The sequence below is a fragment of the Trypanosoma theileri genome, assembly GCF_002087225.1.
Source record: "Trypanosoma theileri isolate Edinburgh chromosome Unknown TM35_Tth_3_V1, whole genome shotgun sequence".
NCBI lineage: Eukaryota > Euglenozoa > Kinetoplastea > Trypanosomatida > Trypanosomatidae > Trypanosoma > Trypanosoma theileri.
Genome location: NW_021639845.1, coordinates 859,043 through 870,338, shown reverse-complemented (window position 1 = coordinate 870,338; position 11,296 = coordinate 859,043). Strand labels below are relative to the sequence as shown.

Sequence of the window (11,296 nt, the reverse complement as noted above, 5' to 3'; positions counted from 1 at the left end):
AATAATAATAATAATAATAATAATAATAATAATAATAAAAACAACTTCACAACGCTTCTGTATGTTACATTTGCTTAGATGGATCTCTTTCCTTTTTTATTCCCTTTCACACACACACACACACTTATATACCTCTGTAAAACTACTTATTCTCTGAAAGTCTCTGTCCTCTTTCCACACTTTTATTTTTATTTTTTTTCTTTAGCTCACTATTTCACTCGTAATCTAACGCACTTTCCGTTCCCCACTCACCCCACACTTAAAAAAAAAAAAAAAAAACAACAAAATATTCACCTAAACAAGAGAAAAAAATGAAAGATAACGCAGAACAACGTCAAATAGCGGAATTCTACTGGTTTGGTAACACCACACCATCATCGTTTAACGAAACGAAAAGGAAATATTTCCCCTATACACCGAGCGAGAAAAAAAAAAACAAGAAAAAGTAAAAAAAAAAAAAAAAAAAACGTCCTCAAGAAAAACAAAAGAAAAAAGAAATTATAGAAAGCAGAAAACACAGTACCTCTATAACTAAGGTACATCGATCAGATTTTGTCTGCTATCTTTTCTTTTGTTTTAAAGAGAAACACGCTCTACCTCCCTCTACGTGTACAAACCCATGCCTTTTTACTCCAACTGTGAAAAAAAAAACTTAAAAAGAAATAATGATAGTATATGAACGTAATCGTTTTTTTTTTCTTTTTTTTTCTTCTTTTTGTTTACTCCTCAGCCTTTCATTTCTAATGATATTCTCGCTTCATCGCATTCAACTTCATTCACCAAGTGAAATCAAACCTCCACTCACGAAGAGGCCACCGTATTCATCACTTGAAAACACGTATACCCCTCCATTCTCATTATCACACCACAATGCCACACTATTTACCACTCCACAACGAAAATAGGTTCGTTCACGGGATGGGGCTGCGGCGGAAGGCGCGTTCACACCTTCTGGTCTCGTTACTGTTGTTCCTTCTGTCGCTTCTCCTTTAGTTTCTTGCCCAGAAACAGAAACACCTGTAGTGAGTAAATGACGTAATGTGCGATAAGAGACAAGGGCAAACGGGACATTGTTAAGACGGATATCTGTAGAAATGGTCGCTTCATCTTTATTTCGTCGATTCACTGTTGATGGGACATCAGAACCATTAAATACTCCACTACGAAGATGTAGTTGACCAAGAAATGAAGGACATGAAATTAACGACAATTGCATAGAAAGAGAGTTCGTTGATCCAACATGTGTACTACCCATTGATCTTCGACGATTACAACTCAACTGTTTTTCGCATACACGTCGAGTGCTATTCCCATTCCCTCTGAATTTATCAAATTGTGAAAAAGGAAAAGGAACAACACGTAAAAGATCTACAGTAGCTCGTAATAAAGTACTCATTCCATGTTTATCAGCTAACTGTCGAAGTAAAGCATGACGTTCAGATTCATATTGTTCCCGACTTTCTGAAGATTGTCTTTCAATGGAACTGGAACTCATATCACTATCTTCTTCATTTCTCGCATCTTCAGTATTTATGCTATCCTCATCCAAGAAGTGGTGATTACTGAAAACACCAGGTTTCGCAAGTGAAAGATATGGATGACGTGCACGTTTAGAAGGAGGTCTAGCTTCAGCAGAAGCACGCCTGTTATATGGTTCTTTCTGTTTTCTCAAATTCATTACTTTAATACGAGAGCCTGTAAGAGCGTTAAAAGTATATGTTCTGCTATGAAGAGCACCAACAGCCACAACTACCATTGAATCATCCCCATCCATATCGGCATCAACTGTATTATTATTATTATTATTATTATTATTATTATTATCATAATCATCATTATCATCATCGTCACTATTGTCCTCTAATTCTTCATCCTCATGATCTAAGTGACGTACAAAAGAACCATACATCTGTGGAGATTTACTACTTTTTCTTCTTCTTCCCAATGTTGACCCTGATCGTTGTTTTTGCTGCTGACGACGAGGGCGACGAACCACAGCTACAGAACAGGGTAACATGAAAATAGGGACTCTTCTAATATTTGAATGCGGATGTGAATGAATATCTTCCATTAAGGAAGAATGAGGTAATGTGGAGCAAACAGGAATAACACGCACAACACTTCCATAAAGGACATCAAATACAACACAAGCGTACATTCCTGCATGATATTCAAGAGGACGATTACGATGAAGAGCCACACGGCTAGGTCCAACAGAAGCCATTATACACAAATAACGTCCATTACTGGCAGTTGGTGATAATACCACTCGTTTTCCCGATTGACGACAAGTACATACTGAATTATAATTCTTTGTAGAATTTCCTACTCCTGCAAAACTAGAACCATTCAAGTTATTCATTGACTTTTTATATTCTCGAACATTTTTCTCTTTTTTGGCATCTGTATAGTAATTACAAAGAGATAATGATATGGATTTACCTTCAATACGATCTCGAAGACGACAATGATGACAAATTAAACTCTTTTCATAATCTTCATTCCAAATAGGTTGACCGGATACAGACATTGAAAGTAAATTCCATGGTTGCTGTGGTGGTGCATACTGAGGATCAGGAACAGGTGGCCATAAACATGCTGTTTGACACAACATCTGAGAAACTTCATCAAACACTAATCGAGAACCTGTTTTATAGAAAATAGCTTGTCCAGTAAAAACGCTATCATCATCTATTGAAATATTATCATTTGAAACAGATGTAGATTCATTTCTTCCTGAATGCATTTGTTGAGATCTTACAAAAGGAATAGGATTTATACAAGGTTCAACATCTCTGTATGTATCGGATTGATTACGATAAGAATGATTATCATGCCCTCTATTCTCATTATTATCCTCATTATCAGAGGCGGATGAGGGATCCAACATGGCTTGTGTACAGGGAATAAAACGAGCTTCTTCTTCTCCCAAAACTTGCTGAAGAATTTGACGACCCAAACGACTACTATCTCTTGTCTCCATACCTGCTGGAAGTCCTTTTTCCTGCATTACTTTAGATATCTCTGTTGCCATCGGTTCACATTTAGCTCCACATTGGGTTACACGACGTCGATCAAAACGAATAATACGAGCTCCCACAAAGTAATCATGTTGCATATCACCATCAGAAAGAGGTGCGGTGCTCTTCGGAAGTGAACCTTCTTCGCGGGCCTCCGCAGAGGAACGCATCATAGATAATGAAGCCGGGAGTCCACGATGAGAAACCACTACAGAATTCCCTGCAGAAAATCCAATATTGTGTTCATTCCAAGCATCATACATAGATAACTGACCTCTTTGATCGGTAGTATAAATGGCTTGCATTAAGGGTGATACCAAAATATCATGTAATGGAACTGTGGCAATTTTCTGAATAATAGATCCATCGGCTGGTGACCAACGAAGAATAACATTTTCAGTTCCACATGAAAGACATTGTAAAACAGATAAATGTTTATAAGCCTCACATTTCCAATCAGGACTATTTTCATCAAGAGGACGAATATTTTTAGAGATTTTACGTCCCCAAAAACGTGGATCCATCCAAGATGCAACTACTATAGGTGCAGTATGAATTCGAAAATCTGCATAAAGACGATCCTCATCGTTATTAATTTCTCTTGAACTTTCATGTTTCGTTGTATCTGTACAATGCATAGAATAAATAAATACTTTTCCAGTATATTCATTAGCAAGAGAATTAGCTTCTTCTTCTTTTCCTAAAGAAGCAGCATTATTTTGAACTGAACAAAGAAGAAATCTTCCGCATGGTGAAAATCTAAGAAATGAAGATAAATGTTCATACCAACGTGGTTCCTTTTCATTTTTAGTAAATTTTGTATCCAGAATTAATTCTTCACAAAAAGATCCTTGAATATGTTCATTAATATCGCATTGGGTTGAATTTCTTTTATTACGCATAGTATACACAAGAAGTCTACCCTTTGTAGTTAATAAAGCCAATAATGATCCACATGGTGTAACCGTAACGACTTGAATTTCATTTGTCATTTCATTATCTGGAGGTTCAACATTATGTTCAGATGAACTTGCCTCTTCTTCTTCTACAGGAGGAAATGTAGAACTTCCTTCTGCTTGTATAAGTTCAGCAGCTGGACGTAGCATAAGATGTACTAATGATTGAAAGTGTGCAAACCAAAAAGATTCAATAGGTTCTCCAGTCTCCTCTAATGGAATAGGAAGATCAATACCTATTCCTGTATTTTCTGATACACATTGAGTATGACTTGGAGGAGCCATACCGGTAGCTTCTCCAAAAACAGATGAATCATTTTCATGCGTACGAACTGTAGTAGGTTCATTTATAGTTCCCCCATTTCGATTTCGTTCACTGCATTTTCGATGAGGAAGACCTTTTACCACACCATTTTTACCTTGTGTTCCACGTCTAACGGCGTATGCTGTTATTCTTTCCAACGCTTTAAGTTGTACATCCATAGGAACAGATTCATCTTGTAAATCGAGAAGAGCTTTTGGTGTAGTAAAGGCTCGCTTAAGAAGGTGATGAAATGCAACTTGTTGAGGTTTAGAGTTTTGTTCCATCTGAGAAAGTTTTCCAGTGGCCAATGCAGCGATAAGGAACATACGAAAATCATCATCATTCTCATTTTTAATTTTTCGTATTGGTGGTAAATTTCTATTAGATCCATTCTTAGATGATTTGCTGTTTATGGCTTCATCATATAGTAATCCATCATTAAGAAGTTGAAAAGAAAATGGTTCTACTGATACAGAATTACCCAAAAAATACTCATGTACAGCACTCTTTAGAATATTAACAAGAGATCGTCCAATTTCTTCTTGTTCTTTCACCGCTTCTACACGATGATGACGTGGTAGTCTTCGCTGAAGAGTCTCATCTCCTTCACTAGTATTATGATGAGCAGCAGTACCTGCAGAGGAATCACTGATCTTCATTGCAGTGACTTTCAGCTTCTCTGCAATTTGCGAGGCACAATTGTGGTACCAAAATCCTAATACAGTACCTTCAAGAGAAACTTTCTGTCGTACTTCATTACTTCCTATATTGGATTGATTTTTTGTATTCTTCTCTACTTCATCATCATTATTATTATTTTCTTCTTCTTCTTCATCATTATCATTTTTATCAGATGGATAAAGCTCTTTTCGCAGAATTTCTGCAAACTCTGCGAGAGAACCAAGAACCCAGGCGAGGAGTTGTACACGTAGGGCTACATGAGTCCAATGAAGTTTTGGATCAATCAATGGTAATGATTCCCATTTATTCTCCTTTTGATCTTTCACATTCTCACTTGTAACGAGAACGGCTTGACGTACGGCTCCCATACATTGATGCCATAATTTTTGTGAAGAAGATTCTTCTATTTCTTTAGACTCTCCCGTAGATATTCCACTTGTATCCTCAACAGTGGAAATAGGTTCTGTGTTTCTTGCCTCAAAACTACTATCTGCAAGATTACTTTGTACACAGCGACCACATTGATTTAAAATCCACGTTGATACTTCTTCAAGATTCCTCCTAAAAGTTGGAGCACCTTGACAGAACATACCAATAATACCTTTATTTATTTCTGTTGTTGTTATGGAGATCCCATTTCTACCAGAAATGAATGGAACAGATGATTTTATTGACGGTAACGTTGAAGAATCATTCTTACCTTTATTTCGTGTTGCAGATTCGGTTTTGTTATTCTTGTTGCAATATATATCGGATCTCTCACAGTTATTGGTGAAACGCTCAAGTTGATGAGCTTCTAAAAGCAATCGTTGAATCTTCTCCTGAAACCTCGAAAGTCTTTCTAAGATATACGGTCGGTATCGAACCCATCCCTTAAAGAGAAAATCCGCATATGAAACTACCTCCACCAAGTATAACTGTGACCATAAGACTTCCACATAAGCAAAAAAAACCTGCATGAGGGATACCCATGCTGGAGGCAAATTAATAAATGAGTGTATCCCATTATTTTTTTCCCCTTTATCAATAGCTTCATCTTGATTTTCCAAAAGCACGTTGAACAATTTACGCAAGAGAGGTGTTAAGCATTCTTCTCCATCAGAAGAGCAAGGATAATCTGTATTGCAACACATGGTGGAAATGCACATATTGCATAAATGTTGCAAGATACCTGTACTATCATTTAATCCATTACCATTGTTGTCACTTTGGTGAGCCAAGGCACGAAATAATGTCATACCCGTCATTCTTTTTAGCATTATATCTTCTTTTCCTTCTAACTCATCCTTTTCCATCACAGCTGTATTAGAAACATTTTCATTGTTGCCATTTGATTTTTTTAAAAAATTATTTCCATTTTTGTTGTGATTATTGGTAGAAACAACATCTGAAGGGTCCATTCCATCACTCACAACATTGGTTTGAGAATGGGGTGAGTTCACAGACAATTGCAGCTTGCGATGAGTTTCCTGTACTAATGTCTTGGCAGTATCTGTAAACCCGAGATCCAACAGTAACTGTTGGAGTAAAAAACTGTTTGACGGAATTGGTTCATTATCACCAACAGATTGTGGAGTATAAGGCTCTGCCTTCTTTTTCGCAGCTGTAGATTGCAAATCCTTTCTTCCACTCATTATTTCACAGATAAAATGTTCGGATAAGTGTAATAGACAGTAACTCTCTCTTTGGTCCTCTACTCTTATACTCTTTTACTCCCTCAATTCTTCTGCTCGGTAATAAGGAGAGAAAGAGTATAAGAGAAAGAGAAAAAGGAAATAAAGAAAGAAAGAAAGAGTCCACACACACACACACACTTCAGCGTGGTGCCGTTGATTTTTGCGTGCCTTTCCCACCTGCGTAGGAATCCCACACCCTGAAAAAGGAAAGAAAGAAAGAAAAAAAAAAAAAAACTGTAAGAAAGTAAACTATATCCTGAAGAAAATAAACTCTCGTTCTCACGCTCACTACCTAGATGTTAAATTCTACTCTCGTATTCACGAATTGTATAACACTCTGCACTAAAACAAATAAAAAAAAAAAGAACTTCAATAAATTATTTAGAAGAAAAAGAAAAGAAAAGCAAAAAAGGAAATGATAATAAGAAAAAATGTCAAAGCGGCAATTTGTGACACAACAACATCAGTTAAATGTGCATGTTCAAGAACAACTTCACCCTCTCAAAAAGGTCAGTCATTCTCTCATGGAAAAATAAAAATAAAAAGATAAAAACACACAACTAGGGCATCAATACTGTTTTTCTTCACATGCAGACAAATACGCAAAGAGACACACACAAACACATACACACAAAGGAGAATAATAATAATAATAATAATAATAATAATAATAATAATAATAATAATAATAATAATACTAAAAAAAAAACAAAAAAATTTACTTTTACTTTATAGATGTTTCCTTCGCTTCAGTTTTAGTAGCCAATGCTGCAACACCAAGTGAGTTTCGGAGAGAAATATACTCGCGTCGTAGCAGTGAAAGAATCAAGAAAAATTGTTCACTTTCCTCCTTTGAATTCCATGATGGAATAACTTTTGGTATCAAAGGTAGAACCATAACAGCAGCGGAACTATTTTCTTTATCCACATGAGCGCTTCGTTTTGATAACATCGTGTGACTCCCATGAGAAGTATGTCCTCTTACCCCAGTTGTGCCTGATGATGCTATGGTATCAGAAGGCATAGCTTTGGCACGCCGAACAGAAATAACAGAAAAAGGCGAATCGGATGGATTGAGTGGGTTAAAGGCACTATGAAGATTATTGCTGCCACTCCCATCTACACCACCTCTGGAGTGATCTGAGTTACTGTCAAGTGCCACACGTCCCGTGACGAGAGGTTGAATTGGCTCACCTCCAACGTCATCCAAGTAGGCATCAAGAATTTCATACGCCTCTGTTACATTATGTAAACCCGAGACTAAAAAATCAACCGTATTTTGGACGAGGGCGGCGCGAATAGGATCGAGGGGTGATAGTAATATTTCTGCCTCAGAAAGTGCACTATTATACAATGCCTTCACCTCATCAACATTCGTGACTATAGGGTAGCGTAATCGCAGTTGTTGTTGTTGTTGTTGTTGTTGTTGTTGTTGTGCTGCTGCTGCTGCTGTTGCCTCCGTTTTAGATTCCGTACCTACAAGTGGTTGTATGGGTGGTGGTAAAGGCGGAGGAGGAGTTGGTGCGGCTGGTGTGACTTTCAGCGGCGACGGTGTATTTTTCTTCCGCAGCGGCTGCCGTCTGCCCCGCAGTGTAGAGGCCGTCTTGCGCAGTACAACGGGTTGCATTTCCGGTGATCGTTCTTTTCTCGGTCGGCTGCGTACAGTACGTTCTTGCATAGATGCGAGTCGACGTAGTTTGTCGGTGTTGGTGCCGCGCAGTAATGCCGCCATGAGTCGCGTGATGAGAACTCCGCGTGGTGGTGGTGTGTCTGTGGATGTGTCCTCCAACAACGATTCCGCCAGCAACACCGCCGGATCATCAAAGAAGCCAAAGCTGTGTGGATCAACATCCGCAACGGACACCTGAGAAAAGAAGAGAGATGAGACAAGTGCGGACGCGGCATTTGAAAATGCCTGTGAATCATTTCCATTTCCACTATTACGAGAAGCACGTGAGTAGGCGTTTCCTGGAGAAATATATACTTCCATGTTATTTTCCTTTTCTTTTTCTTTTTCTTTGGTAGTCTCCTCTACTTCTACTTTGGGTTTCTCTTTTTCTGGTAAGGTAGGAGTATCTGTACGCTTCGTCACTGTCACAGAAGACCCAGACTTTCCTCCAGAACGTCTTCTACTTCCACCACTACTGCTACTACCGACACTTACTCTTCCTTGTGTTGGAGTTATTGAAGTATTAGGAGGAGTAGCACTTGTACGTGTTTGTGGCGTATTTACTGGAGCGTTAGGAGGTAATGATATCGCTGTTGTTGAAATTTCATGAGGTACTTCTGGAATGGAATTCATTACAAGAGCTGAAAATCGATCTAGAAGATCTTCTTCCCAAAGAAGACGATACATATCACACATCCATTTACGATAGAAAAGAACTACACGCCGGTCCACAAAATATACAGCAGGAATAAGAAAATCTACTATAGTAGTAATTACACGAAAAACAAGTAAAGTAACTTCCTCCCGTATTTGTTCTTGCATAACCTGAATACCAGCAATTGATTCTTGTACCTGTTTTATCATTAATTCTAGTTGCATCACCATTTGACGAGGAATAGTCATTGTTCTTAATGTAGTACTTTCTTCAGTAGAAATAGTTTCTTTTGTTCGTTTCTGAACCTCACCCCTTGGAGTAATCACAACTACACTATCTTTTTCCAATTCCTGTATTGAACGAATAAAAGCATAAAAGACAACATCAGCAGGTCGTATACTTCCACCAGCATCTGCCATTAAAGCACCTGTAATGTTAAGATGTGGCACATCACCATAATTGTCCCTAAGTGGTAATCCATTACCAGAAACTTTAGATCGGGGAAAAACACCTTGCATGCGGCGGGAATTATCCCTTGGAGAATCAACTGTACTATTTCCACCAACACCACCACTACCACTACCACGAAAAGATGAAGTATAAAATCCTTCTTCTGCTACCATCTCAGCAAATTTTCTAAATTCCTCTGTAAAGTTATGAAGGGATGGAAAAACAGTGGAAAGTAATCCCAGTGCTGATTTAGATGGTACTTCAAGAAGTCTTCCACCCAAATCACTGGGTTGTATATTTCCACCACGCCAACGATCAACAACATTAGTAACAACATCTACAGAACTGCCATTTCTTTCTACTTCCTCAACACTACCAAAGGAACTGTTTAGGGAAGGAGCTGCAGATGACTTGGGAAAGACAAGAGTTTCTATCAACATATTTAAATATAAAGCTGTATGATTAACTGTACGACTTCCAGTGGAGGAAGGAGAAAGGGAATAACGCCCTTGTTGTTCTTCTGTCTTAAATCCATCATTTACTTGTGTATTACAGTCACTATCATCTACTTTCTGTGAAAAGTGTATCGGTGTCACAGTTTCCATAGGTTGAGGGTTATTACCAAATTGATTTACGGGATTATCGTTGCTATTGTTTTTACCGTTTTCCGCAAGGAAACTTGTATTATTAGTTTGGGTACTTCCCATAGAAGTGACCTTTTCATCGCTATTAACAGGGGTTTGATTTTTTTCACAACTGCTATCATGAGGAAACACTATATCGACTAAGGATGTAATATCACTTTTTGACAGTCGACCCATCAAAAAATCTAGAAAATCTTCTCGTCGACATGAAGTCGTCTGTTTTCCATTGTTATTCCGTGATGGAATTGTCCCTAGAGGCAATTGTTGTTGAAACATACGGTTTGCTGGGGTTAATGAATCATTAAATTGATTTGATACAACTTCATTTGCGTTTGTATTTACGTTTCCGCTCCCACTAGTCATCATCAAAGGGGTTGCAATAGGTTGCACAAATTGCTGATTATTGCCTACATTACCATGAAATACCTGCTGCAGTTCAGAGAAAGAGCAATTTACTGAAACTCCATCTACTACATCTTGTGTCGTCTGTTGACCTTTCCCATCTACCACTACCCGAGGCGAAGTAGTATCGGGTAAAGAAGATGAGGGAATTAATGTTGAACGTGTATTTTCTTTTAAAGCTCCACTAGAACTAACGTTACCAATACTACTATTATTATTATTATTATTATTATTATTATTATTACTATTATTATTATTACGTGTACGACAGGTACAAACATGATCAATCATGCGGCACCGTTCTGCTAATTCTTTTAAGAATAGTACATCTTGTTGAAGAAGACCCTCCACTTCTACAAAGTGATGTAAATCTTTAAGAAGATGCCTTGAAAGAGAATCAAATACGCAAACAAAAATACGTCGTTCTTCCTCTTTTAACAATGCATCAAAACGAGCAAGTGTCAAGGCAAGTTCTAATGCGTACGTTTTAGACAGAATCTCACTACTTTGTTCAAGAGACTGCATAAGAGGAAGAAATTCATTTCGCATCATTGATGTAACACTCGGAATAGGGACAGAAGGAGTTGAGATTCCAACAGAGGACTGCAGTTCCTTCACAAGCGATGACACCTCAGCACCATGGCTTTTCATTTTTCTAAAATAAAATAAAGAATCAAACAAAGAAGAAAAGAAGAAAAAAAAAAAAAAAAACATAAAATGAGTATGTTAAACATGGTAATTAGAGTTAGCATTCTCTGCATACTCCACAATCTATATACTCTTGAAAGAGATACAAATCTTAAACGGAGAAACAACAAAGGAAAAGAATAAAAAAAAAC

General features: G+C 37.7%; 2 protein-coding genes across 2 annotated transcripts; both read right to left on the bottom strand.

The window, feature by feature from the left end:
• Nucleotides 1–772: 772 nt before the first annotated feature.
• On the bottom strand, nt 773–6,595 carry TM35_000034300 (mitochondrial ATP-dependent zinc metallopeptidase; the record flags this gene model as incomplete). Its single annotated transcript, XM_029022197.1, has 1 exon — nt 773–6,595. One exon carries the CDS (start codon nt 6,593–6,595, stop codon nt 773–775), a length of 5,823 nt encoding a protein of 1,940 aa, XP_028886743.1.
• A 766-nt stretch (nt 6,596–7,361) lies between these two features.
• TM35_000034290 (uncharacterized protein) lies at nt 7,362–11,108 on the bottom strand (the record flags this gene model as incomplete). The annotated part of the gene is made up of 1 exon (XM_029022196.1): nt 7,362–11,108. One exon carries the CDS (start codon nt 11,106–11,108, stop codon nt 7,362–7,364), a length of 3,747 nt encoding a protein of 1,248 aa, XP_028886742.1.
• Between the last annotated feature and the right edge of the window lie 188 nt (nt 11,109–11,296).